Raw genomic sequence first — 19,219 nt, forward strand, 5'->3', positions numbered from 1 at the left:
ATTTAAGTAAGCTAAATTTCCACTAGGGCTGCAACTAAGTTTGTTAAAATCGACAGTTTATTCTCGTGAGTTATTTTGAGCGTTCCTGTAATATTCATCTTCTCATTTATGCAAATTGTTTCCCAAAATAACATGACTGAGTCTTCAAATGACAACAAAAACAACAAACATCCTTTGCAGGGTTGTGTTGTTCCCCAGAGTTTGCTCATCCGGCAAAGCTCTTGACATGACGTTCAACTGAAGCCGTGTTCAACTAATTCAACCAGAAAGAATAATAACAGCAGTATAATGTTTTCAGCAGCGTATTATTTATTTCAGGATAACTCACTTATTTTTTACAAATTGTTTCTGTACATGTTTTATTTAATAAAGTTAGATTGAAGGGCTAGCAATTATTTTCATTATTGATTAGTCTGTACATTTTTTTTGATTAATCATCTAGTCTATAAAATGTCAGAAAATAGTGAAAAATACCCGTTACAGTTTCAGAAAGCCAAATTCGACCTCTTCAAATAGCTTTTTTGTCCAGTTAATAGTCCAAACCCCCCAAATTATCAATTTATGTAATTATCAATTAAGCTGGAACTAGGAAATATTTGATGCTTAAAAAAAAATATGATATGAGAAATGATTAATTGATTATTAAAATAGTATTTTTCTGTTGATCGCCGAAATCAAATTGTATAGGATGTAATATTTCTATTCTATTTCTATCGTATTGTCTCATTTTACTTGGAAAAAAGACTAATTGGTTTTAAGATATGGCTGCAATTTAATGATTTTCACAGCAAATTAGTCTCTCAATGATGTAATTAACCGTTTAGAATATAAAATGTAAGAAAATAGTGAAAATACCCCATCACAAAACCTCAAGATGATGCTTTCAAATAAAACAACAGTCCAAAACCAAAAGATATTTAATGTACAATGATATAAAACAGAGAAAAGCAGCATGTTCTCACAGGAACCAATGAATGTTTGATTCTTTAGCTTGAAAAATGACTTAAACTATTAGTGTATTATCAATAATAATAATAATTATTGATTCAATTAATGGTTATTGTTATTATTATTATTTTGTTTAAGGGCTGCACAATTAATCTAATCTAAATCACAATATACAATACTGCAATTTTCAAATTGCAGGAGGCGCAATATTTGTTAAAGGCCAAATATGTGTCACAATACCATTTTAAATTAAATATTGTGGTGCTGCAGATATCCTGGCCTACACATTATATTCTACAGACTTAAGAAAACATCTTTGTTTGGTACAGATCCCGTCAAAAACCTTACATATAATAATTTTAATGTTTTTCAATGAAAATGAGAATAATGTAAAAATTATCATTCCTCACTTCATTCATCACAATTGGATATTTTTTAAAAATCGTTCAACCCAATTTTGACTCATTATTTCAGCCCTAGAGTAAGCCCTTCCTATTTTTTTAATTCCTTGTTATCTGGATGTGGAAGTTATTACATAGTATAATCTAAAAAATACTGATTCAGTAGGATTAATATACAGGTTTGAAGGCTCAGATCAGAATCACAAGTGTTTCAGCCTTTCATTGTGAAGTGCTGGAACCTCAATTACTGTAATATTTACCAAATTTATACACGTAATCTCTCCTTTTAAAGATATATCCTTACCTTTTTGGCTTAGCTATATCCCTATATCCCCACACGGGGGCAGCGTTTCATTATTAGTGGAAAAAAGCAAACAGCAGAAAAAATAAACCTCTGATTTATAGCAAGTCACAGACAGAGCCAAAGATTAATTTTCACCCACCTCATTTTATTAAGCAAAGTATCAGAATGGTCTGCAATTAGTTGTTTAACAAAAAACAAAGATAACTTAGGGAATGTAATGAACAGTAACGGCAATACTGTTTGAGAATAACCAGAGTATGAGGAATAATAATAATAATAACAGGGAATGTGACTGATTAAATGTTGAAATTCGTGACATGTGGTGTGTGCATATGTGTGTGTGTGCCAGATGACTCCAGTAGAAGTGCCAGCAGCTTGAACAGTAGTTGATATGACAGTGTTGAGAATAATAAGACATAATGAAGTAAAGCAAACTTGTACTGAAACTAGTTCACATCCATCTCTAGCTGCATGTGCTCAAGATGTAACTACAGTACAGCAATTAAAAAAAACAAACATGTTACCTATGGTTACATAGCAAATCAGATGGCTTAAAGCCACCAAAACATATTATATATTATTAGCCCTCACAAGATAGCGCTCTATTCCTTGAGAATCAGGGTTTGAATTTAACCAAACTGGCTTCAAATACGTGTAAATACTAGGGGTGGGAAAAAATCGATTCACCTATGTATCATGATTTTTTAAAATGTTGTCGGAAGAGCCAGCGAAGGACTTGGCGAATTTAGAGGAAGTAGACGTGTGACTACGTCAAGTTTTCCAAATAAGGTGTTAACGGAACTGTATATACAAAATACATTTATGGAATTAGGATTGATTGGAATATATTCACCAGAAGTATAAAACATTACATGTCCCTTATGAATTAAAAAGAAAATACTACGAATTTGTGAGTGAAATGTCTTTCATTTTTTGGTCGGTGGAAAAAATTTAATAAATAATGCCTGACAATGACTGATATATTTGACCTTAGGACATCTCTGACTACATATATGGTGAAAATCAAACAATTTAGATATTTTCCAAAGTAAAAGTCTATGAAAAGTGTATGATTCAACTTTTCCCATGGTCTAGTGTTAAAAAAGTTAACAAAAATTGCAATAAATGGCAATATCAGCACCCAAATATCGCGATGGTATCGAATCGGGAGATAGGTGAATCGTCCCAGCCCTAGTACATACCCAACGTACTGTATTTCATGTATGAAGGAGAAATTAATTGCACATCACTTAATCAGGAAGGAATATTACTGCTGAAACTGAAAAGGAAAGACTAAAAAATAAACAAACCCTGCTTCTTTCTACAGTGGAGGAGCTGCAAAATTAAAATGGAAATCAAAACTTTAACTCTCTAATTCTATCATTGGACATAATATTATTTCTTCTCTTTGAAAAATAACATTCACAAGCATATAGAGTAAATCCATCTATCTGGAAGTAACATATAAAAAAATAAAGATGGAAAACAAATCAGAGTTTTCAGGAGGATTTTCTACTGATAACAACTCAGCATATTAACAAAAACAATCCAATGTACATATCAGACTCTAAAAGATATATACTGACACCTCTCGTTAATGATTTACATCCAAAAATAAAATTAAATCTTCAGTCAGTTTTTTTTAAACTCTTTTTTAAAGTGTAAAAACTTCAGAGGCTGGTGCGTCCTGCAACGTTACGATGCAGCGTGACAGTCAGAAGGTCACACATAAAGAGCAGAAACTAACAAAGCTAGGACTAACTGCTCGTCTTTACCACAGTGTCAGTGACTACACCTCTTTTTTACAGTGTCTTGCCATTTCTATATCACAGCAGCATGGACTCCTGCATGGCGAACGCCTCCTGTGCGTGCCTGTAGTGTGGTCCTCCAAACAGCTGGGGGAGCTGTTGCCTTATGACGGGCTGCTGCTCCTGGAACTGTGTCCTGTAGTGAAGCAGGCCGTCCGGGTTGGAGGGAAACGTGAACTCCTGAACTGGAGACATTTGAGCTTGCTGGAAGCTCGGCGAACGCGGCATCCCACCTGGGGATGGAAGGGGCAGCTCATCCTCCGGTGCCCACGGGAGCCCGTCTACAGGCCGCCGAGGTTCTGGCAGGTAGTGCGGGTTCGCCTCGCCTCTCCGATGCCCGTCAAACCTGTAGTCCACCGGGGCGTACACCTGTGCGGTGGAGGTGAGTTGTTGCAGGTAGATAGGCGTGGACCTCCCTTTGGTTTCCAGCTGCAGGGAGTGCTCCGGGGGAGGCCTGGCGTTACGGGGGTTGTGGGTGGAGCTAGGTGGCGGCTGCCTGCGGTAGGTGGCGAAGGAGTTGTTCATGAGAGCCTTCTCCGGGGAGAGGCTGTTGCTCGGGCGCTGGGTGGTGGCGTACGCTCGTTCCCCGTACGCCACATTGGAGGGTGGGGTGAATCGGGAGGGCGGAGTATAGAGTCTGTCCTCGCCTCTGTGGTCCAGGCTCACGCTATAAGCAGGGTGGAGGATGGGGACTTCGGTTGTAGTCCTGCCCGGGGAGTGCTGCTGGGGAGGAGTGTTGTACTGGCCGCCAGGGTAGCCGGTCTGGACCCCTCCTGGACTGTTAAATGTAGGAGGAAGAGGGTGTTTGGCCGTCCTGGGCCCTGATGCGAGGGAGACGGCGCTCCCGGCGTGGCTGGGTCCGCGGCTCGGGCTGCTCTGATGGTGGGACGATACGCTGAAGGGTGTCTCGCTGCGAGGGGTCCTAATACTGGACGGAGGTCTGTCAAGCTCCACGATCTCGAAATCCTGCTCCTGCAGCCCTGGTACGTTGTCGTACTGAGAGGCGTTGGAGCCGCGGTTGATTTCGGGGACGAAATCCTTTGAGTGTGGTCGCTGGTGGGGCTGTGCGCTGTCTACAGGGCTGGAAGGGGCCGGCGTCCCCCCTCTGCTTAGCTGGACCTCCCGCGCTGCTGCTGCTTTGACGGCTTCCAGCTTGATCTCGGAGGGTTTGAACCAGCGGGGAGTGATTTCTTTGTGAGAGCTGGAGGCCGCGTTGGAGTTATGGTTGGCGGTGGCGTGGCTCTTCCCTCTATCCCCTGTAATGAGCTGCGGTGTCGGGGTGGGCGCCGAATGTGGCGTTGCTCCCCTCTCAGGTGTAGTGGAGGTGGACTGCTTTCGCTGCTCATTGGGGATCTCCCCCGATCCCCTGGAGCGGACATCCCTCTTGTCCACCTTGTGGTGGCGGATCGATTTCTCCAGCGAGTCCCGGCGTGACCGGCTGGGCGGCCGACTGTCCCGCTGGCGGTCTGGTACAGGACTCGGGTTCCTGGGAGGCTCGGCTGGCTCGACGTAGCTTTGTCCGTTCGCCACGTGGTTCACCGCCAGCTCAGGAGGAAGCTGCCCTAGAGGCTTCTTGGGAAACTCTTCGTCTTTACCTGTAAGATGAAAAGCAGTAGAAACACATTAGAGCGCCATTGGGAAGCAAAACTGAACGGCGATGGTTTGACACACTGTGTGGCGCTGATTCACATAAACAGGGATATGGATTCATGCAACACCACTGCCATAGAGAGGTAAAAATAAAGGAGAATTACATCCATGACGACACATAGTCACATTTCCACAGGCAAAAAAACATCAGAAATAGTGTTTGATATTAATCCTCAGCTTGCTGGAGGGGCTCAATTAGGAAGAGACATTCAATTGACTGGCCTCTTAAATTATGAGTTTCACTCCATTTCACTAGACTGTACTTAGGTGCAGCGGTAGCCCCAGACTAGAAAGGTCATACAGAAATAGTTCTTGATTAATGAACCATGTTAAATGTACTGAGACTGAAGCCACAGAAATATTTCTTCACTTCGACTACTTGCACCAAAGTTACTATTCGACAACCAGTATTAATACTTTACGTCAAAAAATAAATAAAAAGTACAGTAGACAGGAACATGTATATACAGTGTGCAGACACAGTGATGGTGACGCTGGGTGTTGTTGGGGACTGAAAGGGAAAGTGTGATCACCAGAGTCGGGCAGGAGGCGGCAGCAGCTGGGGGGAGATGAAGTGTTTTGCAAGGTGTTCTTACTAGCACCAAATTAATACAGTTTTGTTCTTTTCTTTCAGGAATCCTTCTTCACCAGAGACTATCCTGTCCACAAACCGGTAAGTAAACCTACTCATTGTTTCTGTATTTTGCAAATGCAATTCTAAAAAGCCATTCATTAGTGCACCTCACAAGAAAGTCCATTAAGATTTTACTGAGATAAGCTGTGATGTTTTTGGCTGACAAGGCAGATAAACAACACATCTTAGTCATAATTAATGTTTAAAAGCTGTAGTTACAACCTGACTATATGCAGCATGACATTTTGATAAAAATTAAATTAGCACTTAAGATGTTGTCTTTTTCATTTAAAAAATAGCAATACAAGTAACTTTTCTTTAGAAATTGTATAGCTTTATTTTGTCATAATCAAAAACATGTTGTAATGTTTGGATATGATTTAACTGTTTATTAAACTAGATTAAAAGTAATTTAAATACATTAAAAAAAAGAAAAATTATAAGATACTATTGAGATTTATTTTCATATTTCAATGGATAAAAAGGCATACTACAGAAATTTATGTTCAACAGTTTTTTTTTCTTCTTTCAGGAATCCTTCTTCACCGGAGACAATCCTGTATCCTATCCACAAACCGGTAAGTAAACCTACTCATAGTTTCTGTATGTATTTTTTAAGATATGGTGTAGTTTTTGACTGACAAGGCAGATAAACTTAATTTTAGTCAAAATTAATGTTTAAAACCTGTAGCTACAATCTGAATATATGCAGCATGACATAAAAAAATATCACTAGAAAATAGAAATACAAATAACTTTTCTGTAGAAAATGTATAGTTTAGTCTTTAAAATATTTCAAACTTATTGGAAATAATTTCATTGTCTATCAAACTAGATTAAAAGTAACAAATACATTCACTAAATTAAAATAATAAGATACTACTGAGATGTTTTTTTCATAGTTTAATGGCTAAAAAATTAAATTAATATATATAATAAATATATAAAATAATATAAATAAAAATAATAATATATATAATACTTAAAATTATATATATAAATTTAAATTATTTATATATTTTATACATTTACTTTAAATTATATTTATATATTTAAAATAAAACTTTAAATTCGAAATTTTAAATGAATGCAACAATAGTGTTGCACTAATACAGCTATGCAAGCCTGCATTCTGGCTGGTTTAGGTGAACTCCCTCTAAAGTATACAAGCATTGTTTGAGCCTAACAGACTTTATTTTGTCGTCCATGTTCCTTACTTCACGACTAAGCTGTTCAAGGCCACCATACTGGTCGCCGCCAGCAGGTTATCAGTATTGTTTTTATTTCACACAGCTGTAGACAGGAAGTGATTTCTGTGTAGTGAGGGAGTGTAAAACAATGAAACCTGCCTAACCTTGCCTCAAGGAGCTGTTTTTACACCATGGTAGTATAAACGCTGAGCTTATAAACAAAAGGTCGGAGGGAAATAAAATTGTCTTGATATTATTAGACTTTAAGGGTCATAAAAGATGCAGTTTTTCCTTTTGATTGAAAATCTTTAGGGGGAGGTGTGTCGAAAAAGTCGCCCTCAGTATAAAAGATAAGAAAAGGTTGGTGTGAGAAGGATTTTCCTTCCTTTGCTTTTCTTATCTTTTGTTCTGAAAGGGAAAAAAATTATTATATTTACTATTAGTAAATATCAGCACAGATGATCAGCTCTTGGTAACCTCAAAGTCATTCCCCCACATTGGCCTAAACTCAGTTTTTGCAGAGTTTAATGAGAGAAAAGAAGTGAATCCAGACGCTGCCACTCTAGATCAAAGATCCATCCAGCTGCTGTTTGCACGGAGTAAATTATACTGCGGTGGTGATGTGGTTAGGAAAAGAGAAACTACGCCAAGTGAAGTTCAAAACCATAAAACCGCTGTCATTTCTCACAGTTCGCCCGATTCAGATACAAAAAATGCAGATTTAAAAAATATAGCCCTTGCCCTGCACACCAGCAAACGTGGTAGCAGATGGTTGTTAAAACAGGAGTTAAACAAAAGCCTCCAGTGTTGGAAAAGTGGCTCATTATCTTGTCAGCGGGCAGGGAAATGAACAGACAGCTACTGTTATAGATGTGTGGGCTCTGGAAGAAAGGGAAGTTCTTTAGCTTCAGTATTAAAGTAAAAAATCCTACAAAAAAGTGGTTGCTGATGGTTTAGCGGACTAACTGACTAAAGACTAAATACAAGAAGACATAACATTGGAACCTGAAAAAGATTGTTGTACCCGTCTTTACAAATGTAAGTTTTCACTTTAAAGGGATAGTTTGGGTGTTTTGAAGTGGGGTTGTATGAGGTACTTATCCATAGTTGGTGTATTACCTACAGTAGATGGAGTTTGGGTACACCTAAAAAGTGTAGTTAACGTATATGCAATATTAGACTAACATAGACTATATAGTTGTCTGAAGGCAAGGTAAACCGGTGAAAATATTCTTAATATAGTGTACACTTAAACCGATATTGATTCTTTCAGGTCTGTAAAATACGTAAAGCTGCTGGTACTCCAAACTCCATCTACTGTAGGTAATATACTGACTATGGAGAAGTACCTCTTACAAACCCACTTTAAAACACCCAAACTATCCCTTTAAAGAGGAACCCTTTTTCACGATAATAATAAGCTGCAGCGTTAATTAGACTGATCAGCTGTTGATTAAAAACAGCGATAATTGGCCTACAAAATACCACGATAAGCTATCCGCAAAACCCCAAAATGTCGAAACAGTATCATGCAGTGCCTTTAGTTGGCCACCAGAGGGTGCATTATGTCACCTGAAAGACGTTTAAGGACAGAACTGAAATTTTACAACCATGTTAGAATAAAAACATGTAAGTAAAGGGTAAAAAAACTGAAGGTACAAAGACAAGAGGAGAGACAGCCACTGCAGGACTGAAGCGATGCATCTGAACTTAGTTAAAATATTAATGTGGAGGGGGATAAAAAACAGCCGGAAGACTAGTTTGTGAAGGAAAAAACCCCGAGTACTGCTGGACAGACAGGCGACAGACAGGACGGACGAACTGAGGGACAGATGGACAGAGACATGGAGAGAGGGAAGACCAGTCAGGATAGCCCACCGGTTACTGTTGTAGGAGGGAATGTGGCCCCCACTCACGGCCACACTTTTGTTGTTGTTGGCTAACATCGTTTGAAAGAAGAGGGAGAGAAGGAAGATTAATGAGGAGACAGAGCAAGATTAGAAAACACTCACTGTTAATATCGCTAATACAAGCTAAAGGACAGCAGGAAGCCACAAGCGTTGCAATGTAAAAGCTATAATACAAAAAGAGGGCCATTTGTTTCACTGTCGACTAAACACTGGGGGCTTCTGGGTAGTGTTTCACTGATTTGGATGTAGTTTTAGGGATTGTATCAGGACAGGTTGCAGCTTATTTGTGTAAAAAAGGATTATTATTCTTTTTTTTTTTTTAATTAATGGACTAAATGTTCAGTTTATGAAATCCCAGAAAGTAGTGAAAAGTGAAAAGGTTTTTTATGCCAGGGAAAAAAAATTCAGTTTACGATCATATTATACAAAAAAAATAAAAAATCTGTAAATCTTTACTTTTGCATGATAACGAATTATAAAATGCTTCTTTTTCTCAGACTAATTAGGGAAACTGAAAACCTAATAATATTGACTACTTTTTTGCAGTATAGATTGCAGCTTTATTGCGTAGCTATTTATGTAAATAAAATAACCAATATTTTCTCCATGATTTTAGCATTATTAATTTTTTTTAAATCAATAGACTAATCTCTGAAGTCCTAGAAAGTAGTGAAAAGTGATGACTTTAATTATCTTTTTTTGTCCAGCCAACAGTCAAAACCCCACAAAAAATTCAGTTTACAATCATATAATACAGAAAAAAAAATATTTTCTGAGACTTAATAGTGATACTGAAAACCAAATAATGACTATTTAAAAAATATAAATATGTATATTGTATTAATTCAGGTAAAAATGCGATCAGCATACTGTTAATTAGAGCTGCAACGAATAATCGATTAGTTGCCAACAATTTGATGATTGATTAGTTGGTTTTAGTATTACTTTAAAGGGAAAAAAGTCACAATTGTGTGGTTTCTTTACCCCCTTATGGACAGTTAACTGAAAATTCTTGAATTGTGGACAAAACAAGACATTTGAGGAAGTCATCTTGGGCTTAGGGAAACACTAATCAACATTAAATTAAACAAATTGCCTTATACTTTAGATCAGATTTGTAGTAAAAGGTGGATAAAAACAGTAGATTGATTTAAAGTTGTCGCTGTGATTTTTGGCTACAACAGGTGCAACTAAAGTCAGAAATGTCCCTTTTGGTATTACAGCTGTCTGTGTGCTTCGTGTTGTAGCAGTACCTGGCGCGGGCAGCTCCAGCTTCGCCCTCCTGAGCTCCGTCATGGACGCCTGCAGCTGCTCGATCGCAAAGTCGTCCTCGAAGAAGAAGTTTTTGGACAAAGTCACCTGCAGGAACTCCACCAAGTCCTCCATGGACAGCTTCATCAGGTGCTCTGTAGATCACACACACACATATATATGTAAATAAGTGAGACATTTGTTCAGTGTTTGAGAGGTAGACACCAGCTGGTACCAGTGTGTGTAGAGTAAACTTACTCTTGTGCAGTTTGAGGATGGTGTAGGACATGGTGGGCAGCACTCTTTCTCCCTCTAAGATGTAGATGTCCCAGATCCTGAGGGTGAGGGTGAATGGAGTCTAGACACAGACACAACTTTAGGTTAGAAGGTCTTATTGTTATGAAGGATGAGTTTGGTTCTATATCTATAGTTTTGTTATTGTCCAGCTGTCACCCTCTCACCTCTCAGCTTCCTCCCTCCTCACCTTCCTCTCAGCTCCCTCCTCTCAGCTTCCTCCCTCCTCACCTTCCTCTTAGCTCCCTCCTCTCACCTTCCTCCTCACCTTCCTCTCAGCTCCCTCCTCTCAGCTTCCTCCTCTTCTCTCACCTTCTTCCCTCCTCACCTCCCGCCTTTCAGCTCCCTCCTCCTCTCTCCTCACCTTCCTTTCTCTTCCTCCTTTCACCTCCCTCCTCCACCTCCCTCCTTTAAGCTCCCTCCTCCTCTCACCTCTCTCCTCTCAGCTCCCTCCTCCCCACCCCTCATGAGCCAAGCCTCGTCCTAGTGACTGTACTCCTACTGCGTATTTATCACCTTTAACACTAAACATGTCTGTCAATGGGAAGCTCACACAAAGATATGTTCACATCAGTAAGACAACCTCCAGCAGCAGTGTTGTTACATTTTATTATTCCATATATGGGGAAGGCTTGTCTGTAATGTACTCACTCTGTCCAGGAAGCACTGGAAGAACCACTTCATGGTGTAGAGACTGGTTAACACCTCCTGGGTGTCCTGGAACAGCACAAACAAACCAACACAAAGTCTATTCAGTGCATTGAGCACAAAATATGGAGCTCGTTGTCCAGGAAACATAAATATCTCCAGTATATTAACCCTATTTTTAGTACATATTTATCAAAGTATTACCCCTAATGGTGTATTAAGTAGTGCTACTGAAGTGTTGTAATGTAATAACCTAATCTCTGAGTTATTTGGATAGATATCTGGTATTGTGAGCAGTTGTTCCATTATTCAGCAGCTGTTTCATTATTAATCTCTACAGCAGTGTTGTTGTGTGTCTCACCAGGTGCTGCTTCAGTTTGGGCATCATCTTCTTGAGGATTCGGTCATGGTGCTCCTGGAAACGCATCAGCTTCGGGAAGCCGGGGACGAAGAACCCTGAAGGTGAGACGGAAGAGACGATCGGTGAACTGGTGATGACTTCACATTTAAGATGTAGGATGTCGCTCTCTCTCTCTCTCTCTCCCTCTCCCTACTCTTCTCCCCTTCTCTCTCCTCTCTTTCCCTTACTCATCTACCCTTTCCTATCTCTCTCTCCCCCCTTTACTCTTCTTCTCTCCTTTACCCTTTCCTATCTCCCGCTCTCTCTTCTCCCCTTCCTTCTCTCCCTCCAGAGGAAAGAGTGAGATGCTCCTCCGGTCACTCGCCCTGTAATTTCGCCACAACTCGGCCTCGTCTGGTGGACACTGACTGTTGAAGTTTGCTACAAGGCGTAACCAGACTCACCGTGCATGGCATGCCTCTGCCCCGACAGCAGTTTGACCAGAGCCCAGAAGGCGTCTTCCTCATTCATGTAGATCAGCAGCAGAGCGGTGATCTGACTCATGCCCTGGCAGTAGCCCACCTCCTGCAAACACACATTCATCATTCAGAGGAATAACAATGAGTACTTCAAAAAGAAACATGCAGATAGTAAAAGCATAGTAACCTTTGCCGTTTCAGAGTGTTAATGACTCACCGTGTTGTACATGGAGTAGGCTGTGAGGACGTGGAAGAGAGCCTGCTGCCTGAAACCACAATTAAAACAGAGTTAAAGCCAAGATCATTATTCATAGTTTGAATTCTGACAGCACAGACATCTTTAACTTCCAGTTAAAATACACAACCTAGAAGCCGTACGTCAGGCGTAAAATCAGTAACTGTGAAATACAATATCCTCCTCACACATGAGAATAAAGTAATTACATAAGAGCTGCGACTGATTGTCTTTGGCTTGTAATTCATCAGGACAAATTTACAGTTTAATTAAGCATGTTTGTTCTGATCAAAAACTACCGGAAAATCTGTGTTGAATTTGTCCTAATCCTTGGTATAGATTGTGATTTTCTTTTACATTCTATATTGTATTATGAAATAATTTTATGACATATTGTAGTATGACTTTGTTCAACAACATACTGTGACATTTTTTCACAGTATAGTATGTTGAAAAAAAAGTCAAAGTACAGTATGTTGAAAAAAATGTCTACATTATGTCAAAAAAGTCACAGTATAGTGTGTTGCAAAAAAAGTCATAGTATGTCGTAAATTTCATGAAAAAAAGTCATAGTAAAGTATGTCGGAAAAGTCATAAAAAGTAAAAATATATTCTGCTGAAAAGTCATAGTATAGCATGTTAAAATTTTTTATAAAAGTCATAGTATGGTATGTCGAAATAAGTGCTCACAAAGCCATACTATACAATGTCGTAAAAAGGTCATAAAAGGTTATAGTACAGTATGTTTAAAAAGTCATAGTATACTATGTAGAAAAAAAATTACAAAAATGTCATGGTATAGTGTTTCTGAAAAGTCATATATTCTACAGTATTGTTGTTTGTACTGTTATTTGTTATTGAATAAAAATCATTTTTTCAAAAGGATGGTGTGTTCTATGCACGTTAGTCATCCTGGTATTTTTAAACCTGGACCCTTTTGTCCATTGTTTTTGTGTCTAAGTTACCCTTTAATATACTTTCCACTGGCTGGTTGCTACAGTGGATCTACAGTTTTGAATAAGGCAGCAGTAATAAGTGAGTAAATATTCAAATACTGGGCCAAAGATTTTGTTATGGTAGGGAGAGTAAAGGTGATGTTAATGCAGAAGTGTATTCTGGAAACACTCACTTGACATCATAGCGATGCATGAACATGATGTGGTCCCTGTAGGTGCGGTTCACATCCAAGTCAATCTGACGGATGTCGGGGGAGATACCTCTGGCTCTGGCCTTTAGTTTCTGTAGACGACACAGAAAACACAGAAAGAATAAGAACAGAAGTCAGAGACAGGAAAGAGAAACATTGTATCTGCGCTAAAACATCGTGTTTTGTACAATCAGTATTATTGTAGAGATAAAACTTATTCTTGAAAACTAAAATACGAGTATAGAAGTTAAAGAGTGAAAATATAACTAAACATCACATACAAAGCCTTGCAAAATATTTTTTACAACCAAATATGAGTCTAGAAAACATCTCGTAACAATCGATTAAGTCTGGAACAATTTGGATCATTTATATGATGAAGACTACGAGCAGTACTTCATCACAAGTTTGACCCGTGACTACTTCAACCAGGGCCGAAATTAAACATAATTCAGCTACTTAACAGCACGTTGAATCTATTCTGAAAGTATTTCAGTGAATAGTTTAGATAAAATTTAAAAGATTTAAACTTTCTCGGTTTTAATATTTATCTCAAAAAGATCCAGTTTTATTTTATTTGAACTTTTCATGTTCCCTTATGCTTGTATGATGTTACTTTGGGGTGAAAAGGTCTAAAAAGATGCGTACAATAACAGTCTTCATCGTACATTTGAAGTTTAACCTGTCAGTTTTTGCATCAACCGGATTAAATTAAATTTCACACAAAAGATAAAATGGTTTATTATCGACAGAAACTTTCTCCTTCACAGTTTATATTTCCCTCTTTGTTTACCGTCTGTGCCTTCAACTCATAATTTCAATACTTCCACAGAGCAACTGAAGGCAGCGTTATTATTGATCCTGCCAGCTGAACTTTCTAATGAGATCCAAAGTTTGTCTCCGTTCTTTACAGCGTGCAGATTCACACAAACACAATTAAGCCTCCAAAGTCCCACTGAAGCTCAATGAAATCAAATAAAGCAGCCTATGAATCTTTATGAGGTTTGTGCTGTGATGAAGGCTGATTTTATAAACTGTGTGTGTGGGAGAGCAGAGCAGAGCAGGGCTGTAAAGAGTGAGTGTGTTTAGTGGTGAGATCCCGGCTCCGTACCTCGTAGAAGTCTTTCTTCTCCTCCTTTATTTTGGGGATATCGAGCAGCAGACACCACACCTCCCCTCGGAGCTGCAGGGGAATTCCCTTATAGACCCTCCTCACCAGCTGGAAGGAAACAAACAGCAGGAGGTCATTGTTAGAAAGAGGAGCAGCTCCGTTCACCTCACAAACACCAGCCACATTTACCTCAGAGCTGGGAAGAGGTTTTCATACAGGTTTCAGTCTGCCAAAACATCCGGCAGCAATTTCATTAAATATCAGATAGTGGTGAGACAGTGTAATAATGAAAGATCTGACAGTAAATATATCAAATGTGAAGCGAAAATGTATTTTTATGTTTTATTTTTTTTATCAGTTCATCTTTATGAAGCAGAAAAAGGTCCTCAACTGCGTTTCTTTTAAACGTTCCTCATGTGTCCCTTAATAAAAGTAGCGGTGAGAGTACTTTTTGTTTATTCAGCCCTAAACTGTGGAACTCATTGCCTCTGGATATTACACTGGCAAGAAATTAAAGACCTTTCTTTTTATTTTAATCTGGCTTTTAATTTGGAATAATGTTATCATCTTATTTTTATCCATGATGTTTAGTTTATTTTATTGACTTTAATTTATTTTATTTTATTGATTTTAATTTATTTTATTGACTTTAATTTATTTTATTTTATTGACTTTAATTTATTTTATTAATTTTTTTTTACATTAGTAACCATTTCACAAGGGTTTTATTTGATTTTTTTCCAGTTTTTATTTTTATTTTTATGGACTCAGCAATTAATGAGACTCAATAAAGGAATACTTCTGTTGATTACTATCTTTAGTGCTATATAAATACAGCTTACTTACTTAAGAATATTGTTTTACATAATCCATACCGCATAATTACTTTGTATAGTACTTTTTATATCTATACAAAGATATAAAATTATTGCTGGTTTTCTGCAAACTCAAAAGTCATGTTTAGATATCTTGAAACGCATTTGGTTTGTTACAGTTTTTCTTATCAGTATCCAATTATTATTATTATTGCTGTAATGTTGGATTTTGCAAGAAATTAACACATCTTGGGGCTTGAGGGAACACTGAATGTTTAATTTTTCATTATCTTAACTTTTATAATATCTCAATTTGTTAGGTTTTGTTTTACCTGCACATGTAGGACTTTTTTTTTTAACCTTTAATCAATACAAGGTGTAAAGTTTTGAAGATGTATTTTAAAATGCTCATCATTTGACCCAAAGAATATGGCTCCACTGATCCTGGCTGTTAATTATCTATGTTAGTAACATTAATAACTAAGGCTGTCAAAGTTAACGCGATAATAACGTTGCGTTTCTTTAATGCATTAACGCAACTTGCAATTTTTGGGTTGTAGTGGACTCAGTTAAAGCTAGAGTGAAGATACTGGCATCATATGAAACTAGAAAAACATAAGGAATCCATTGGTACCAACTATGTCATACTAACTTGTCGAAAAGGACGCTAAATAATGCTCCAAACCTATGCTAAATTTTGGCGAGGAAAAACTGTCATGGCCATTTTCAAAGGGGTTAAGCATATTTTTTATGCAAAATGCAGTACATGTGAGGGTTTCTTTTAATTCTAATGAATTGACAGCCCTATTAATAATGAATATATAACCTTTTAAAAACAAATGTGTGCTTACAGTGTAGAAAAAGACAGTTGAATAAAACATAACTCCTCACAATAATATGATGCCAAGAAAGGTGAAAACAAGCAAAGTGGAAAAACACACAGTTTTATCTGTTCAAAGGTTGTTGCTGCGGGCCTCGGAGATGCAATCGGAGCCTCTGGCAGTTGCTAAAAAATTATTCCGAATAGAGAAACCCGTCAAACGAGCTGCTCTGAGCGTGTCAAAGATGTCAGAGATACAAACAGTGCACGCATGGATGTACTCGGCGCTCTCCCTGAGCAGAAGCAAAGGGCTTTGGAAGGTGAACCACGACCATCTGGCTGGACGCGCTCCAGGAGACATTGTGGGCCGAGGTTGGAGAGAGAGACTGCTATGCATGCAGAACAGTCCAAAGTAATTCAGCGCCCACAAAGAGATGGAAAATCATTCTGGACTGCAGCGAGGAAGATTAAGTCTTAAAACCCAAACTGCTGGAACAGCAAAGCTAATCGGAGGCAGTGAATTCTCCGTCTACGGCTATTAAAACCCGACCAGGCGGAACGGTTATACAGCAGATACTGTACGGGAGGTGTAGTGGCTGTAAATGTGCCGTACAGGTGACTGACAGGGGAACCTTCTATTAGTATTCACACAACACCCTGAGGCTAAAAGTAGCTCCTGACTGGCACAGTTAGGTGTGTCAGGGCTAAATTTAGGGTTCCTCAGTATTAGGTGTAACAGTTCTAGGGAGTTTCCAGAGGCGGGAAGTTGCCGGACGCCCCCTGATTTGCATAGAGTTACCTACACCTCAACTTTATGCAAATAATATTTTATTGTTCAACAAAGGCCTCTTTAGTAAAATATCACAATAGAATAGAAGTTAGTTTTACTGTTGTACGGCACTTTGTAGGGGGACTTTTTACTGGCATCTGGTAGTCGCTTTCAGTCCAAAATGACGGAAGCGTAGCTTTGCTGTCAAACAATTGACTTTCACTTCTTGGCCATATAAGTTCTTTGGTTTTGTTACGACAATAACAGTTTAGCTGGCTTAGTTTAGTTTAGGGATGTCAGGGGAACCGATTCTTTAGTGCCATATTGATGCCAAAATTCTGAAAAAGTGACGATACTCGTTTTTTTACAACACTGCACTATTCAGGCTCTTTTTAGTAAAAATTTGTATTGGACGAAGGTAAATTCTAACGTTTTCCAGGATGTGTTCAAATGTAATCTGGTAAAATGTAGTTTTTGGCGAGAAACTTGAGAATAAATACAAAAGAATACTGCAGATTCAACATACGGATGGTGTTTTGCTAGATATAGTCTACTTGAAAAGTCAATATTCTACTTTGTTTCATGCATCACATCTGACTGAATAGCATCAATATTTGTAAATGAAATCTGTCTGTCTAGCTAATTTAATTTGTTCCTCATGCTCCTGTATATTGATGAATATGTCATTCACTGACGCAGACCGGTCATCTGTCAATCACCGTGGACGTAGTGATTATCCACAGAAACGGGTTCCTTTCAGCTTGTAGCTGCTCTCAGCTTCTTTGTGAACACGTCTTCGGAGGAAAGTATGAACTTTTAGCATCATTTAGGAGGACTACCTAAGATCTTATTTCATTATATATTTCATCTTCAACCTGAAATGTTTTGTTGCTTTACAATTAAAATAATGCTGAAGATATGTGAGGATGAGCTGAGAGGGTTAATGAAGTTATGAGTCAGCTGTCTGTGAACTCATCTGCATGTCAGCGTATGTGATGCTCATGATGTATGTGTGTGTTTATTGTCTATTAAGAAGGCAGTGTTGTGTGTGTCATCTCAGAATTAATGACATTAGGGTGTGTGTGTGTGTGTGTGTGTGTGTATCACCACACTTGGGACTCACTAGTTTCTAGTGAAACAACCTTTGTAATTAGGCTCTGATGAGCGAGTCAATGAGAGCATCTGTTAGACTAATCATCCTCCGAGTGTGTGTGTGTGTGTGTTTGTGTACACTTGAACACGTGTGTCAACATTTACATTACTGTGAATCTGTGCAGTTTTAGTCTTTATCTGTATTTACTGTGTTCATACAAACAGCTCCTTGATTTTTACACAGTTTAACTAAACAATGACCAGATTTATTCATGCTTAAATAAATAAATAAATACTTTAAAAAATAAATACATAAATAAAAATAAATAAATAATTTAAAAAATAAATAAATAAAAGTGGAAACTAAACAGAAGAGTTAATGAACAAGGAAATTAATACAAAGGTAAATAAATGAAAAAGCTAATTAAAACAGATTTTTTATCAATTAATTATTGATTACATATATTTTTAATATTATTTTTGCTACTTTTATTGGCTTATTTATTTATTTATCGAGTCATTTAATAATTTATTTTTTATATTGGCAGGGTTCCGTCCTCCTACTGGGCCCACCGCATTATAACTGATATGTAAACACTACAACCTCGAGCCAAATTCGTCGAGTGTGGCGCGAGGGCGCTGCTTTACATCTGCTCAGCTCTCTTGTACTTTCCTACTGCGGGCTAAATGTTCTCAGCAGCTGGCAAGAGAGGAAACAAAAAATAAGAGACGTATCAAGCGTGACCCGTTTCCCCCCCGCCGAGCTGACGAAAGAGGAAAAGAGAAACATCCCTGAAGCTTTAAAAGAAGAAAGAAGAAGAGTGATGTGACGGAGGGGAGGACTAAACGCTCCTGTGTGTCCTTGGCTGTTGAAACAAAGAGGAGGCGACGCCGTAGAATGAGTCTCAGTGAGCTCTTAGTGCCAGTCATGAGTGTATTTCACATTTCAAAGCCTCACATACCCACTCACTAAATCCCTGCTGAAAGCAAACGTACAAATGAAGGACATGGTGAAGTGCTGCAGGCAACACCACAACTCAACCTGCACCTAAAAAAGGTCCTAATGAAGGCAGGCCATGACGGATACCTGCCCTCTAATGGTCCATGAGGGAGGAAGACTCTCCTCTACATCTACTGCTGACAGGACGACTGCAGCAGAGGGCAGAAGTAGACCAACATGACGAGTTGTATCATGATTGTTTTACAAAAGAAATCAAGCTGAAAAGTAAAAGTTCAGCTATCTATTTCTATTTTTTTTACTGATCCAACATGTCTAAGATATTTAGCATTTTATGATCGTTGCAAAAAAACAAAACAAGAAAAAGCTACATTTTTTAAAGTTACCAATAATAAATGAATGATGAATAAATATT

At 38.3% G+C, this 19,219-nt stretch overlaps 1 protein-coding gene across 4 annotated transcripts in view; it reads right to left on the reverse strand.

Moving 5' to 3' along the window:
• Positions 1-1,777: 1,777 nt before the first annotated feature.
• The window catches only part of usp6nl (USP6 N-terminal like), an 84,087-nt gene continuing 66,645 nt past the window's right edge, over positions 1,778-19,219 (reverse strand). For all 4 annotated transcript variants that reach the window (XM_074625686.1, XM_074625685.1, XM_074625683.1 and 1 more), the window contains 9 exons: positions 14,351-14,458; positions 13,222-13,331; positions 12,075-12,123; positions 11,843-11,963; positions 11,400-11,494; positions 11,042-11,107; positions 10,355-10,454; positions 10,099-10,251; positions 1,778-5,056 (listed from right to left, as the gene is read on the reverse strand). In XM_074625686.1, the coding sequence (XP_074481787.1) occupies positions 3,480-5,056; positions 10,099-10,251; positions 10,355-10,454; positions 11,042-11,107; positions 11,400-11,494; positions 11,843-11,963; positions 12,075-12,123; positions 13,222-13,331; positions 14,351-14,458 (2,379 nt within the window). In that variant the 3' untranslated portion in view covers positions 1,778-3,479. The remainder of the gene's footprint in view (positions 5,057-10,098; positions 10,252-10,354; positions 10,455-11,041; positions 11,108-11,399; positions 11,495-11,842; positions 11,964-12,074; positions 12,124-13,221; positions 13,332-14,350; positions 14,459-19,219) is intronic.

Source organism: Sebastes fasciatus, chromosome 23, assembly GCF_043250625.1.
Source record: "Sebastes fasciatus isolate fSebFas1 chromosome 23, fSebFas1.pri, whole genome shotgun sequence".
NCBI lineage: Eukaryota > Metazoa > Chordata > Actinopteri > Perciformes > Sebastidae > Sebastes > Sebastes fasciatus.